The sequence below is a fragment of the Lathamus discolor genome, chromosome 1 (genome assembly GCF_037157495.1).
Source record: "Lathamus discolor isolate bLatDis1 chromosome 1, bLatDis1.hap1, whole genome shotgun sequence".
NCBI classification, from domain to species: Eukaryota; Metazoa; Chordata; class Aves; order Psittaciformes; family Psittacidae; genus Lathamus; species Lathamus discolor.
This window is the reverse complement of record NC_088884.1, coordinates 405,116-421,169: the sequence shown is the minus strand read 5'-3', so window position 1 is coordinate 421,169 and position 16,054 is coordinate 405,116. Positions and strand designations below refer to the sequence as shown.

The 16,054-nt window shown below is 53.4% G+C and overlaps 1 protein-coding gene across 6 annotated transcripts in view; it reads left to right on the top strand.

Moving 5' to 3' along the window:
• The window catches only part of SHANK3 (SH3 and multiple ankyrin repeat domains 3), a 322,687-nt gene that overhangs the window by 304,980 nt on the left and 1,653 nt on the right, over positions 1-16,054 (top strand). For 3 of the 6 annotated variants that reach the window (XM_065692333.1, XM_065693135.1, XM_065693941.1), the window contains one exon: positions 11,642-12,437. The exons of 2 other annotated variants lie outside the window; for them this stretch is intronic. In XM_065692333.1, the coding sequence (XP_065548405.1) occupies positions 11,642-12,185 (544 nt within the window). In that variant the 3' untranslated portion in view covers positions 12,186-12,437. Of the gene's footprint in view, positions 1-11,641; positions 12,438-16,054 lie in introns of those variants that run through there. One more of the 6 variants, XM_065697172.1, reaches the window with a different exon arrangement.

The window sequence follows — 16,054 nt, the reverse complement described above, 5'->3', positions numbered from 1 at the left end:
GTAGAATCACAGAATGGTTTTGGTTGGAAAGGAACTTAAAGCTCCTACAGTTCTAACCCCCTTCCACTAGACCAGGTTGCTCCAAGCCCTGTCTAACATGGTGGATGCCTCTTTTGCTGTTGCTTCAGTCAGGTCTGCATTTTTGTGTGTCATATTTCTCATTCATGTCAGCTTGCCTTCTCCTTCCATGGATTTATTCGTTTTCCCATCCCTGTGGGACCACACAGAGTGTGTCATGGTTCGTGTTTCCTGTGCGTCCCTGGCCCCAGTCTTCCCCTTCCGTGCCAGGAGACACACACACAGGCTGCCTCCAGCCAGAAAGCCTGCCCAGAGTGGAGTTACCATCCAGTGCCATGGCACATAGGAAACCCTGGCTTAAGCATCTTCGTATGTTAGACTGAACTGAACAGCAATTGTCTACTGTAAAGCATCTTCCCACTTTGTAGACCCTGTGATCATGGAGCTTCTGGCCACATCACTGAGCTTCTATCCTGCAGTCTGGAGTGTGATCTGCAAACTTTGCCAGTCCTCCATGATGTAGCATTGGGGTTTATTACGACCTTGTGCTGTTCAATGAAGGTCTCTTGCTTAACATCAGAGCAGCAGCACAGAGCTGGTTTGGTCACACTGCTGTTTGTTACATGTGTTCATGTGCTCATTAAGCTATGGGAATCAGCTTTCCCATCTCTTTGTCAGCCCCATGTCAAGGAAGATGCTGAATCTGTTCTAGTTTAAGGACTTCTTCCCTCATCTGCTCTTGCAATAGGCAGAAGGGAGGCAGATCCTGAGCAGACTCAGGAGATGTGGAAAGACTTTACTTAGATGTAGAAACTAAAACTTCACCCCTCCTTTCTCTGCAAAAAGGGAAGGTTCACCTTGTACCATTGTGAGACTTAGATGCGAGAGGCACTGGCTGTAACAAGTCCCTGGTGCAGTAGTGTGTCAGTAGTACACGCACAGCATCATAGAGTTATCCCAGGTTGGGAAGGACCTCAAGGATCGTCTGGTCCAACCTTTCTAGGCAAAGCATGACCTAGACTGGATGTCCTAGCACTCTGTGCAGCCAGTCTTAACAGTGTCCAGTGCTGGGGAGTCACCACATCCGTGGGGAGATTGTTCCAGTGGCTGGTTGTGCTCGTTGTTCTCATTGTGGAAAATGACTTCAGGCAGGGAGGGTTTCAATGCCCTGAATATCTTCCACCTCTTCAGTCCTGGCACATCTGCACTCATCTGGGCACTGAAGTCTTTGTGTGCTGCCTACACAGTGGCCCAGCACTTCCAGTGAGGTGCAAGGGGTACTTTGAGTTCCTTTGCTTTCCCCAAACCGGACAAAAAATTACAAGTGAATTGGTCCTGGTTTGTTGTCTTACAGTAGTTGGACACTGCAATGGGACCTGAGCAGAACACGGCATGCTCCGAAATGGAGACACTTGGCTCAGGGCATCTGTGTGTTCCACACACGATTTTCATCAGGAAGGCCAACCAGGACAGGCAGTGTGAAAAGTGGAAATAGCTTATCAGTGTTCATTGTGGAGAAGGGTTAACACAAGCAGGTATTCTGTCATAGGGTCCCTCTTCATTTAATAGATCTATTAATTGTATGAAAACCATCATGATTAGTGAGAATCTCTGATGTGCAGGAAACATGAAGTTCTGGGGGACCCAGAGGACAGTGAAGAGCTGGAAGGAAACCAGCCAAGCTCAATGAGTGACCTGCATGAGAGCAGGGAAAGTTCAGTGCTAAGTAAAAAGATGGGCAGCTGAGGGCAGAAGCTGATTCTGCAGGTCAGAGAGCACAGTCCCCATGAATTGTGCCCGTCTGACATTGGCCATGCTTCCAATGACTCCAGTGCACCACAGGCAATCAGGAGTGAAAGCTAGTACTGCAGTGGTGTGGCTCACAGAGCTCGCAGGCACTGATGGTGCTGCAGGAATAGTTGCTGTTTGCTTGCTGCATGTGCACCAGAGAATCCCAGACTGGTTTGGGTTGGAAGGGACCTTAAAGCTGATCCAGATGCATGGATAGGGCAGGGACACCTTCCACTAGAGCAGGTTGCTCCAAGCTCCATCCAACCTGGCCTTGAACACTGCCAGGGATGGGGCAGCCACAGCTTCTCATTTTGTGTCATCTGCACATAATGGGTGTCATCTCTCTTTGTTGAGGATGCTCTCTGCCCATCATCCAGGGATTTAATGAAGACATTAAGAGGTATTGGCCCCAGTACAAACCCAGGGGGTTGTGTAACCCACAAGTCAACAGTCTCCAGCTGGACTTTGTGCTGCTGACCACAGCCCTCAGGTTCTACCATTTCAGCCAGTTCCTGATCAACCTAACCTTCCACTTGTCCTGTGCATGCTTCACCAATTTGTCAGTAAGAATGCTATGGGAGATGCTTTTGAAAGCCTTGCTTAGTGAAGATAAAGTCCATTGCTCGTCCCTCACCCACCAACCGTCATTTGGTGGCAGAAGGCTGCTGGGTTGGCCAGGCAAGATGTCCGCTCTCTAAAGCCGCACTGTCTACCATAGTTGCTTCCTCGTCCTTGGTATGTTTAGAGATGTCTTCCAGAATGATTTTCTCCATCATCTGCCCAGGGCCTGGTGTAGGCTGCACCTCATTCCCTGGTCCTCCTCCAAACAGAAGTTGCTGTGGTGTTACAGAATCATAGAATCATAGTTAGGGTTGGAAAGGACCTCAAGATCATCTAGTTCCAACCCCCCTGCCATGGACAGGGACACCTCACACTAAACCATCCCACACAAGGCTTCATCCAACCTGGCCTTGAACACCGCTGGGGATGGAGCACTCACAACCCCCCTGGGCAACCGATTCCAGTGTCTCACCACTTATGTGGTTATGTGGCCACTTTGCTCTGGATGGCAAGGTGCAGCTTTGCTGGAGGACCAGCACAAGGCAAAACCCCTGCAAATACCGCCATAATTGCTCCTGCCCAAGCACCTCACAGCTCCCCTTTCCCACTGCACCACAGGAGTCTGGAAATTTGGAATATGGTACCTGCCTGGTGCCATAGGGACAGCTTTCCCAAACACCTGGTTAATGGAAGATCCCCTCGATCTCTTGGCACTCTCACTGACCATCTTCCTGAAGGGAACAGACCAGTCTGGTGAGCGACCTGCTCTAATGGAAGGTGTCCCTGCCCATGGCACGGGGTAGGAACTAGATGAGCTTTAAGGTCCCTTCCAATCCAAACCATTCTACAATTCTATAAGTGCTGCCCATAGGTTTTCATAGAATCATAGGATAGTTAGGGTTGGAAAGGACCTTAAGATCATCCAGTTCCACCCCCCCTGCCATGGGCAGGGACACCTCACACTAAACCATCCCACCCAAGGCTCTGTCCAACCTTGAACATAGCCAGGGATGGAGCATTCACAACCTCCCTGGGCAACCCATTACAGTGCCTCACCACCCTAACAGTAAAGAACTTCCTCCTTAGATCCAGTCTAAACTTCCCCTGTTTAAGTTTTAGACTGTTACCCCTTGTCCTATCACTACAGTCCCTAATGAAGAGTCCCTCCTCAGCATCCTTATAGGCCCCCTTCAGATACTGGAAGACTGCCATGAGGTCTCCACGCAGCCTTTTCTTCTCCAGGCTGAACAGCCCCAACTTTCTCAGCCTATCTTCATATGGGAGGTGCTCCAGTCCCCTGATCATCCTCGTGGCCCTCCTCTGGACTTGTTCCAGCAGTTCCATGTCCTTTTTATGTTGAGGACACCAGAACTGCACACAATGCTCCAGGTGAGGTCTCACAAGAGCAAAGGGGCAGGATCACCTCCTTCGACCTGCTGGTCACGCTCCTTTTGATGCAGCCCAGGATCCGGTTGGTTTCTGGGCTGCGAGCGCACACTGCAGCCGGCTCATGTTCATTTTCTCATCGACCAGCTCCCCCAAGTTCTTCTCTGCAGGGCCGCTCTGAATCTCTTCTTTGCCCAACCTGTAGCTGTGCCTGGGATTGCTCTGACCCAGGTGTAGGACCTTGCACTTGGCATGGTTGAACTTCATAAGGTTGGCATCAGCCCACCTCACAGGCATGTCAAGGTCCCTCTGGATGGCATCCCTTCCCTCCAGCGTATCAACCAAACCACACAGCTTGGTGTCATTGGCAAACTTGCTGAGGGCGCACTCAATCCCACTGTCCATGTCAGCAATGAAGATGTTAAACAAGAGCGGTCCCAACACCGATCCCTGAGGGACACCACTCGTTACTGGTCTCCAGCTGGACATTGAGCCATTGACCACAACTCTTTGCGTGTGGCCATCCAGCCAGTTCTTTATCCACCAAGTGGTCCATCCATCAAATTGATGTCTCTCCAATTTAGAGACAAGGATGTTGTGTGGGACAGTGTCAAATGCTTTGCGCAAGTTCAAGTCGATGATGTCAGCTCCTCTACCCCTGTCCATCAGTTCCGTAGCCCCATCATAGAAGGCCACCAAATTGGTCAGGCAGGATTTCCCCTTAGTGAAGCCATGCTGGCTGTCACCAAGCACCTTGTTGTTATTCATGTGCCTTAGCATGCCTTCCAGGAGAATGTGCTCCAAGATGTTGCCAGGCACAGAGGTGAGACTGACTGGTCTGTAATTCCCCGGGTCTTCCATTTTCCCCTTCTTGAAAATGGGTGTTATATTTCCCTTTTTCCAGTTGTCGGGAACTTCACCTGACTGCCATGATTTTTCAAATATGACGGATAGTGGCTTAGCATTCTCCAGCTCCTTCAGGACCCGTGGATGATTTTCATCGGGTCCCATGGACTTGTGTATGTTCAGGTTCTTAAGATGGTCTCGAGCCAGATCCTCTCCTACTGTGGGCCTAAGGTCTTCATTCTCACAGTCCCTGTGTCTCCCTTTCCACGATTTGGGTGGTGTGGTCAGAGTATTTGCCAGTAAAGACTGAGGCAAAGAAGTCATTAAGAACCTCAGCCTTCTCCAAATCCAGGGCAGCCAGTTCTCCTGAGAGCTTCCGGAGATGGCCCACGTTGTCCCTAGTCTGTCTTTTATTTGCAATGTACCTGTAGAATCCCTTCCTGTTATCCTTAACATCCCTAGCCAAGTTTAATTCTAACTGGGCCTTAGCTTTCCTAACCTGGTCCGTAGCTTCCTGGACAACATCCCTGTGTCCTTCCCAGGCCGCCTGTCCTTGCTTCCACCTTTTATAAGCCTCTTTTTTCCCTTGACATTTCCTCAGCAGCTCCTTATCCATCCAAGAAGGTCTCCTGGCCTTCCTGCTGCATACAGGGATACAACACTCCTGAGCTTGTAGCAGGTGATCCTTGAATATCAATCAACAGTCATGGGACCCTTGCCCTCCAGGACTGTATCCCATGGAACCTTACTAAGCAGGCTGCTGAAGAGGCCAAAGTCTGCTCTTTTGAAGTCCAGGGCAGTGAGCTTGCTGCACGCTCTTCTCACTGTCCTGAGTATTTCAAATTAGACCATCTCATGATTGCTGCCTCCAAGGCTGCCCTGGAGTACCACATTTCCAACCAGCCCTTCCCTGTTGGTGAGCACGAAGTCAAGCATGGCACCTCTCCTTGCCGGCTCCCCTATTACTTGCAGAAGGAAGTTGTGTTCCACACAACTGAGAAACCTCCTGGATTGCTTGTGCCGGGCCGTACCATCGCTCCAACAGATATCAGGGTGGTTAAAGTCCCCCATGAGGAGAAGGGCCTGCAAGCGTGAGGCTGTTCCTATCTGTCTATAGAGTGCTTCATTCACAGAGTCTTCTTGATCAGGCGGCCTGTAACAGATCCCCACAATAATGTCCCCCCATAGTTGTTCTCCCTTTAACCCTGACCGACAAACTCTCTGTAAACTGCTCACCTGTCCCCAGACAGAGTTCCATACTCTCCAGCCTATCCCTAACATAAGGGGCAACTCCCCCTCCCCACCTGCCAGGCCTGTCTTTTCTAAAGAGCCTGTAACCTTCCATTCCAGCACTCCAGTCATAGGAGCCCCCCCACCCTGTTTCTGTGATGCCTATTATATCATACCCCCGTAGATATGCACACATCTCTAATTCCTCTTGTTTGTTCCCCATGCTGCGGGCGTTTGTATAGAGGCATCTGAGACAAGCTCCAAATGAAGCCGGTTTGTTGGCTGGAGAGGCTGGAATATCTCTACATTGCTCCAAGCATTTATTATAGGTGCTGGCAACTGACTGAGTGTGTTGGGATGGAATGATGCCCCCCTCCCCCAACACATCTAGTTTAAAGCTTTCTTAACCAGCCTGACAAGCCTCCTACCAAAACTGCTCTTCCCTTTCTTTGTTGGACCAGCTCCACGAGCCTCTAGTAGACCTGGCCTCCCAAATCGAGTCCCATGTTCTAAATACCCAAACCTCTGACTATGGCACCGCTGTTCTAACCGTTTATTAGCCTGGCAAATCCGCCTAGCCTTTTTAAGGTCCTCCCCTTTATCCTGGAGAATTGATGAAAAGGCTGTCTAAGCTCCAGAACCCCTGTTTGCATTTATTTCTGCTCAAGATACTCCATACAGAACTGTAGCAGCCCTTACAGGTACAAAATTTAGCAGTTCTCTCCTGGTTTGCTCATTCTTTTGTTCATCTGAAGATAAGCTCTTCCAAAGCTTCTTCAGCTTCATCAGCCCTCCAAACACTGGTGGAGTTTCTGCCTTCCCTTCAGGAGGGACAGTACATTGGGTACAATTAACCCCACTTGTCTGCATCAGGTTGCAGTTGTTCCCTCGCAGCATTCCTTTGTTTTTCTACTGTGAAAGAGAACTCAGGAGTGCCAGATTTATCTTCCCTAATGAAAGTACTGGCTGCGCAAGTAGAGTCCTGAGGAACAAATGACAACAGGAAATTAGACCACCTTCAGCAAAAAAACTGTGTTCTCAGCAGTTCTTCAGATAAACCTCATGCACTGCTGGGCACCCCTCTACCTGTGGGCTTTCTTTACTGGGATAAGCTTATGCTCTCATGGGGTTCTTTAGCTGAGAGCCAGGAACAGATTTCTTGCCAAAATTCAGCATTTACAGAAGAGCAGCAGGTTGGCAAATTTTGCCTGAGACCAGCCCATCAATCCCGTAGAATGATAGAATTGTATCATGGAATGGTTTGGGTTGGAAGGGACCTTAATGATCATCCAGTCCCCTCCCTCGACCTGCTGGCCAAGAGAAAACTCATATGAATGGAGCCTGTCAGGAGGTGCCAGGGCACGGGCAAGGATGGGAGCTGCTTCCCTGACACCGTTCTCACTTGCAGAGCAGCCTGTGAGAGAATCCAGCTCATGCCAGTGAGTTTGTCCTGTTTGGCAGTTGTGTTAATGTCCACAGTGACACGTAGCACGAGTGCTTCTGGTCTTGTTCTGTGCGCTGTTCAGACTTTCTCTTCTTTCTGGACTCCTCTCCCCTGTCCTTCCTTTTCAGGGACAGTTCTCAGGCAATTCTGGAAGTCAAAATTCTTTCAAAAGGGGAGCTGTAGTGGCATCATGTCATCTGGGCATGCACTGTTCTAGGCAGGGAGCCTCCAAGTGTCCATCTGCATTTCAGGCAAAGAGAGGATCAGTCCCCAGCCCATCCCTAAAGCACAGCCGGGTCACAGATAGCCTGAGCTCTGCATTGGAGCCTTTGGGTGTGCCGAGCTCTAGTGGAGATCCTCGAGAGCAGTCTCGTGTCTCACTCATCAGCAGGCGACGATTCATAACAGGAGGCAAGTCGTTCACACACTTCTAATGAAAAGCAGTGGTGATGCTTTTGAAGGCCAGGATGAGCATGCCTGGAAGCAAAAAGCACAAAAGACTTCACTGGGCAAAAGCAAAGCATTTCTCTTTGGAGTGATGAGAAGCATGTTCCCTCTGTGGCTGGATCTGCCCCTGCCTTTGTTACTCCTGAAGACATTCTGACTGAACAAGTTCAACGGAAAAATCCTTATCCATTAATGACTCATTCAAGGAATCTGCTTTTTAAGCCTGTCAGTAAAAGTGTTCCCAGAAGGCTTAATTAGCTGTCCTACAGATCTCTTTCTTTGCTTAGAACTTACATCAAGCTGGTGTGTCTTTGCTTGTGAGATTGCTTCCCATGGAACCTATTCTCCCCCTTTGCTGATTCCAGTCAGTTCCACTCATGTGCTGTGGTGCACAAGTCAGGCCTTGGCTTCTCTGTCTCAGGAGAGTAATTTTCCTGTATACACTGAAGAATCAATCCAGTCAACCGACCTACTGCTGGTGCTGACACCCTGCAAGACCAGGCTCTGTGCAACAGGGGCTCAGAGCTGCCAGAGTCTGGATTTTGTGTGTTCAGAGAAGACAAGCTTAAAGGCAGCCCTACAGCTGTGATGAGAGCTGCCACATCCCAACTCACAGAGCCGGTGGCAACCAGCAATCCCACTATCTCAGGGTTACTAGTCTTCTAAGGTCCAGCTGGAGCACCTCCAGAAGTGGGAAGTGTAGGAAGCATTTCATAATATCCCAGACTGGTTTGGGTTGGAAGGCACTTTAAAGCTCATCCAGCTCCAACCCCTGCCACGGTCAGGAACACCTTCCACTAGAACAGCTTGCTCCAAGCCCTGTCCAACCTGGCCTTGAACACTGCCAGGGATGGGGCAGCCACAGCTTCTCTGGGCACCCTGTGCCAGTGCCTCAGCACCCTCCCAGGGAAGAGCTTCTGCCTAAGAGCTCAGCTCAGTCTCCCCTCGGGCAGGTTCAAGCCATTCCTCTTGGCCTGTCCCTACAGGCCCTTGTCCAAAGCCCCTCTCCAGGTTTCTTGTTAGCCCCCTTTAGGTATTAGAAGACTGTTAAAAAGTCTCCCCTGAGCCTTCTCTTCTCTTAATTTTCTTATTAAGCTCCCCAGTTACATTGACTTGGTGTTGCCTAAAGGAGAGGTGGGCAACACCACCGTGTTCAGGAAACCTGACAAAGGTTAAGTCCTCAATAGAAACGTCCTGAGAGGTAGCAGCACTTGGCTTCAGCTTGGCTGCTGCTGGCTAGTGCAATTCTCCATCAGTGTACATTCTTTGGGTAAAGTACATGATAAACCAACACTAACCTGGGACATCTGGTCTAGGTCATGCTTTGCCTGGAAGGGTTGGACCAGATGATCCTTGAGGTCCCTTCAACCTGGGATTCTGTGGTTCTGTGAACCTGCAATGAAGAAGAGCAGTGATCCAGGAAAACCCTCTAAGCAGATCTCATTGCTGTGCGTAATGTGCAAGTCTTCAGAAGGGTTCACATCCAGAAGAACTGACCTGGCTTCTGAGCAGGATGAAGTGCCTGTGTCTGACTAATTGGACTGATGGCCCATAATGAAGTCAGCATCTAGAGCTGGACAGGATGCCAGAGACTGTCGGCAGAATAACGCATGGTTGGCAGAACCGTGCTGCTGAAGGTCTTGAGAGCCAACGGTACCTTGCCAACCATGCACCACAGTGACCAATCCAGTGCTCTGCAGAGGAGAACAGACCTAGAGGTTACATCCACTGACCAGCTGCGCACAGAAGGGTCTGCTGTGACATCTCTGCCTTATTACTGTGAGGACACTGCGCCCTGGAAGCTGATTTCTCACGTGGTTCCAGCCACCCCATTTCCCAAGCGCAGGAATAGCCCATTTCCAGGCCCTGTAAACCACCAAATGAAAAAGAACCAGGGAGGCCCTGCAGCACAGTTTGCATGAGACGTGGGCCTCTGTGGGACCAACATGTCCACCGCTGGCAAGGCCCATGATGCCAACAGCCTTTGAGCATCCACCCTGCGGTGAGGAGCACGCTCATGTGAGACTGCTGTAGATCTTGGTCTTGGTACCCCTGGCCACATCTCTCTTCTTCTTTCACAGATTCCAACAGCACTTTCTCCTCTGTCCCACCCTGCACACGTTCAGCAAGGCTTTGGCACACCAGCTGCTGTGCCTGCAGCCATTCCTGTTCCCATTGACCTTTCTCCGACATAAGTGATGGGAACTGCTCAGAATTTCAGATGAAGTGTAGCAATGTCTCCTGTGGCAATAGGATTGCATCCGTACATCTGAAGGAACCCTCCTTAGATATGGCAGTGTTTGTTCTGCCTTTCCGTGACCACGCTAGTGCCTCCCAGCCACCCCCTCTTGGGGTCCGCAAGCAGACCCAGAACTTTCTCTCCATCTCTTCCAGAAGATCCTTTGCCAGCCTCTGATCTGTACTTTGTACTGTCAATTCTTGTTCTGTTCTTGAGCCACAGCCCTCAAGGTCATTCAGCTCTTCCCTTCCCAAATGCGATTCACTGTCATGCTACTTGATAACCCACTTGCTTTCTGTGCCAGGGTGGCAGGGAAATAATTAAGAGGAAGTGCGCTCGAGCCCACAGACTATGAACAGAACTTTATGTTCATATTCATGTTCAGCTCATCTTGTGGGAGCCATCTCTCTTGAAAATCACGAGTGCTTGTTCATCTCCAAAAGTGTGGATCTTGTGTGGTGTGGCATCGCTGGCAGCGGGTATGTGCTGTTATCTGTAGCCCTTGGACTCTTGTTGCCAGCAGCAGGTTTCCAGAGTGTCCATCTGTTCCAGGAAGGACCTGGGAGGGGAGAGCAGAGCTTGGAGGGTGGCAGGGAGCCAGGGTATTGATGAGGGTGCCATACAGGCAGCCCAGGGGACCTTGTGTTCGGTAACCGACGTCCCATGCTGGAGCCAAGGAGCTGCAGGACTTGTATTTGATTGATTAGTTTGGAGGATGAGCAGAGTGGCATTGATTGACTCAAATGAGTAGTTGTGGACTGTTTAGTGAAGAGATAACCAGCCCAATCCCAGTGATGCTTCTTGGGGCTGCACAACCCTGAAGCAGCAGGGCCTTCCTCCCTTTCCTCCCGACTTACCATAGAATCAGAGGCTGGTTTGGTCTGGAAGGGACCTTAAAGCTCATCCAGTTCCAACCCCCTGCCACAGACAGGGACACCTTCCACTAGAGCAGCTTACCCCAAGCCCCTGGGTCCAACCTGGCCTTGAACACTGCCAGGGATGGGGCAGCCACACCAATTGACCGGACAGGAGCAGGCACCAGCCCTGCACCAAGATGCTCAATCCATTTTTAGGGTTCTGCTGACAGCCAGAGACCAAGGGGCAGGGTGGACACATAGGGAATGTGCCAGAAGGTTCTCTCTTGTCCCAGGAAGGGGCTATGTGCTCAGGAGCACTGTTTTGCTGCAGGTCCGGGGCAGGACCTGAGTATGCTGATGGTGGTGCATTAGCAAGAGGGGAGATGGGGGTCCCTGGTGGGATCTGGGGCCAGTGGGCTTTGGTGCAGCTCCTCCACAGCTTCTTGCTGCCCAGCAGGGGCAGGGCAAGGTACGTGTTCCTAGGCTGCATCCAGTGTTTATTGTGCAGCCACGCTCCTCCCCAGTGGGTCTCAGCAGGCTCTGGAGCCGTGGCGCTTAGGGCAGGCTTGGCCAGGAACTGGAGCTACTGGAGATGCTGGCTGGAACCTCTTCTCCCCACTTCAGAAGAGCCCTGGCAGGGCTGGCAAGGACGTCTTGGCTGGAGTGCACCTTGCCGTGTCCCCTGAGTGCTGCAGAGCCCCCGTCCCCCCCCATCCCAGCCTGCCCCATGTATACTCTGTGTGTGTGCTCCTGTGTCGGGACCTCGGCCTCACCCCTGCCCTCTGCTCTCTCCTCTCTCTCGCTGTACCATTCTTTCTGCAGACTTTTCAGTAGTTTAGGAGAACTCAGCACCATTTCCCAGCGGAGCTCCGGGACCACCTACACAGTCCGACCTGGCAGTCGCTACCCCGTAACCCGACGTACCCCCAGCCCCGTGAAGCCGGCTCTGGATCGGACAGAGCCCCTCAGCACCGTCCGGCCCTACGGTCTGACCCCTCCCACCATCCTCAAATCCTCCAGCCTCTCCATCCCACATGAGCCCAAGGAGGTGCGCTTTGTGGTGAGGAGTGTGAGCGCCCGGAGCCGCTCCCCATCCCCGTCCCCCTCTCCAGGGCCACCCCTGCACACCCTGCACCCGCCTCGGCCCTTCATGCAGAAACCCCTCCACCTCTGGAACAAGTACGACGTCGGGGACTGGCTGGAAAGTATCAATTTGGTGGAGCACCGAGACAAGTTTGAGGACCATGAAATAGAGGGCACGCACCTGCCTGCCCTCACCAAGGAGGACTTTGTGGAGTTGGGGGTGACCCGGGTCGGGCACCGAATGAACATTGAGCGGGCACTCAAGCAGCTTGTAGACAGCTGACCGTCCCCGGCAGCGCTGGCCTCTTCCAGAGCCACCGTGGGGGGTGGGGGGAGTTTCTACTAGACTAATAAAACCCACTTTGATTCTCTTTCTACTCTGAGCACTGCACTGAAGGGTGCGGAGCCCACAGGCTCCCGCCCGCTCCCACACCGCCCCGGTGTGCCACGCACACGCCAGCCCCCGCTCGGCCCCGGCGACGCCTTCAGGACAAGGAATGTTGCATGAAATACATCCTCGTTTCTGTTCCTCCCAGAGAGTCTGGCCTGTATATCGCTTGATGTGCTCTTCCCTGCGGGCGTCGCTGGCGGCCAGCGCGGCTGAGGCACCGTGTGCTGCTGAGCCCAGGCTCCGCATGGCCAACAGGCAGCACCCGGTCGGGGTGGGCAGTGGGGCCAGGCCGGTGGCGCCATGAGGAGCCAGGCCCGGCTTAGGGACAAGGTTCTGGTGGAGGCCTAGTGCTGGCTGTGTTGCCCGGTGTGACAGGCAGGCTGGGGTACGGCAGGGCGGTGAGTGCACAGTGCATACAGCTGTGCCATCTCTCGGGCAGGTCGGGGTGGCCTATGGAGACCCCGAGCTGCTCCAAGCTGGCACAGCAGGGCAGGGGCTGCTGCAGGATGCAGGCAGTGCTGGCTCAGCAGAGCAGGCCGGAGGCACCACGGCTGCAGTGGTGGCCCCAGTCCCCCTGGGGTCTGAGGCATCTGGCTGAGCTGGGTCATCCCGCTGGTGCTGCTGATGGGAAGGGCTCCATTGTGGAGAGGTCTCGGTGGCTGGGTGGACACCTATGGTGACACCTGGACCTGCTCCCTCCTGTGCCAAGGCACGCCAGGAGCAGCCCAAGGAGTGATTCCCACCCAAGAGACCCTAGCCCTGGACTCTGTGCTGCTGCTCTGCTGGTTGCCCTCGGGCGCCCTGCTGAGAGGGGGACTGAAACCGCATGGATAGAAGCATGTTTGGGGATGGCGGAGGGAGGCTGGTGGGGAATCCAGCAGAATATGCTTTGCCAACCTTCAGTAGGGGGGTGGGGGGAGGGAGATGTTTTATTTCCTCTTGGTTTGGGGTCTTTGTTTCCAAGGGGGACACGTTGATGGATAATATTTAATCTCCATGCAGTTATATAGAGAGCAGCTGATGACCTACAAGAGATGATACTGAACTACAGGATTCCCACTCCATCCTAGTCATCCTTATTTTGCATCTTTTTAATCAGCTATATATTTGAAAAGAGAGAACAAATATCTATATATCTATATCTATACTTAGAGCCACCTGATTTTGTTATAATTTTCCTAATCTCTATCTGTAGACATGTTGAGATGCTGGGAAGCGGTGCCCGCACCCCTTCCTGGGGTGCCCGTGGCACTGGCAGTTTTTAGCGACTGAATGAATGTTAAAAGTATTTTTAAAAAAGAAAAGAAACAAAAAAACAACCCCCAGCAGCTCCTTCCGGACACTCGGGATTTTAATGATTCAGAAACACAAAACTCGGGTTTTTGGGACACACCGAGTCTTCCACCCCTGCCAAGACAGAGACATGGCAGCGGGTCCCTCGGCCATCACCACCATCGTGCTCAGTCCTCCACCACCAGCCCAGTCACCACGGTGCCCTGGGGCTGCTCTTCCGAGGCTGCCGTGGGGGTCCAAGGGCCAGGCTGGAGACACCATGGGCCGGTGGTGCCATGGCCATGGGGGCACCGGGTCAAGCTGGGCTCGGCAGGAGCCGCTCTGTCTTCCAGGTATTTGGAGGAGCCAGGGCGACACTGTCCAGCCACGGTGCTGGCAGAGGCGGCATCCCTGTCCCCAGTGTGGTGCCTGGTGCCCCACATGCCCCTCCTCTTTGTGTCATCCCCTAGGGCTGACCAGGGCTCGCCTTGCCAGCTCTGGAGCAGGTGGCTTTGGCTTGGTGACTGGTGTTCCCAAAAAGCCGAGTCCCCCACAAAGGCATTAACTCTTCTGGTGCTAGAGGGAAGGACAAGGAGGTTCCTTCTGACCCTCACACATTTCCAAACCTTTACAACCTTCAGCCAGGGAAAAGGGCCAGGGTGGGGGTGGCAGCCCCTCCAGTGCACCAGGCCCTCCCTGGGATGGGTCCTGACTGGTGCCAGTACACCAGACCCTCCCTGGGATGGATCCTGGAATGCTCTGGTGCCATCACCTTTTCCCTGAACTCCTGCTGGGTGTGTGCCCAAACGGCTCCATCCAGAACTCTCCAGAAGCCACCGGGCCTGTGGTTTGGGGCCTCTCCACATCCCCAGTTGCCATCTGGCAGCCTGGGGAGGGTGAGAGCGGCTCTGAGCTGGACTGGCGAGCAAACAGCCCACGGTCTATGCCCCGGGGCATGCCGGGCCTCAGGGCCCGTCACCCGGTGAGCCAAGAGGCGCCCAAATGGCAACAGCAGCCACCGTGTCTGCCCAACCCCTCCACTCACTTTACCTGCTGTGCCCATTGCACCCCAGCCTGGCAGTGTCACCACTGCCCTGCATGACCCAGAGCAGGACAGGACATGGCAGACCCAGTCCTGCCCTCTCCACCTCCCTGCCCAGCTCATCACCCCTCTGCCAACCATGCACCGCACCCTCTCCATCCACCCCACTGGGCCCTGCCATGCACCTTCCTCATAGCTGGCACCTTCATCCCTCCTGCTCAACTCCCACCTCCATCCTCCTCGTACTTGGTGCCTTCATGCCTTGAATCACCTCCACCAGCGCCTGCATGCCTCGCCTGTGCCCAGCAGCATGTGCAGCAGCATGTGAAGATACATGCACAGCAGGACACACAGCCACATGCACCCACTTATCACCCTCCAGTGCTCCAGCTCCTTTGCCTGTGTTTGGCATCACCAGGCACTCTGCAGTCACAAGGGCTTGTTGGCATGGTCCTGCACGGGCCCACAGAAATACCATGCCACCAGCGCAGTTGCTGCTCGCCTACTGCTGCCACCTCTGCAGCCGCTGCTCTCACATCCCCTGGCTGTAAACTGAACTCGCCACTTGTTCCCTGCAACCAGAGCTCGGCTGTCCTGGCTGATGCAGCTTCTCCAGCTTCCTGCCTGGCAGAGCAGCACCAGCACATTCCGGGATGCCTGCATCTGGCTCCTCTGCATCCCTGCCTGGCTTTGGCCGTGGCTGCTGCATGCTTGCAGAGCCTGTGGTGACCCCACTCTGGCTGCAGCCTCTGCATGCCCAAGGGCCAAGCCTCTGCACTGCCTATGGCTCACCGCCTGCCCACCTGGCCAGCTTGTCCCACCACCACCGGTCACCTCCTCACTGCTCTGCTTCATTCCCATCACACTGCTGGCTCTTCCCCCACCTCACCTGCAGGTAACGGAGACCCCAGCAGCCCTCAGAGACCCTGGTGTCCCTTGGACACCCTGGAGGTCCTCGTGTCCCGGTGCAGCCCCACAGCCTGTCTGCCCCACATGTCCCCTTGGGATGGTGGGAGGCTTTGCTGGGTGCTGCCCTGAGGAGCCACCGTGGCCCCTCATCACGACACTCCTGGCAGCACTGGTGGTGGAAGTGATGGTGTGAGCCTGAGTGCAGGCTGCCCGGCGGGTTCCCGCTGGGTGAACCAGGGTCTTTGCCCTTTCAGCAGCTGTTTTGGGGGCTACCAAGAGAGACTCTCCTGCACCCGCCTCTTACTGTAAGAGGTCAGAAATCTGCAGAGTGCAACTTTTCTGCAGAAAGTTCGGTCTGGGACAAGGAAAGCTGGACGCCTTCTTGCCATTTCTTAGGAGCCCTCTTCTTCCTCCCCTTCCTCCTCCTCTTCGTCTTCCTCCTTCTCCCCCTCCCTGATCCCCTCTGCTGCCCCAATTCTCCTTGCAAGGGCTGGAAATGGTGGATGCACCCTCTGCCATGGCAGAGTCAGTGGCTATG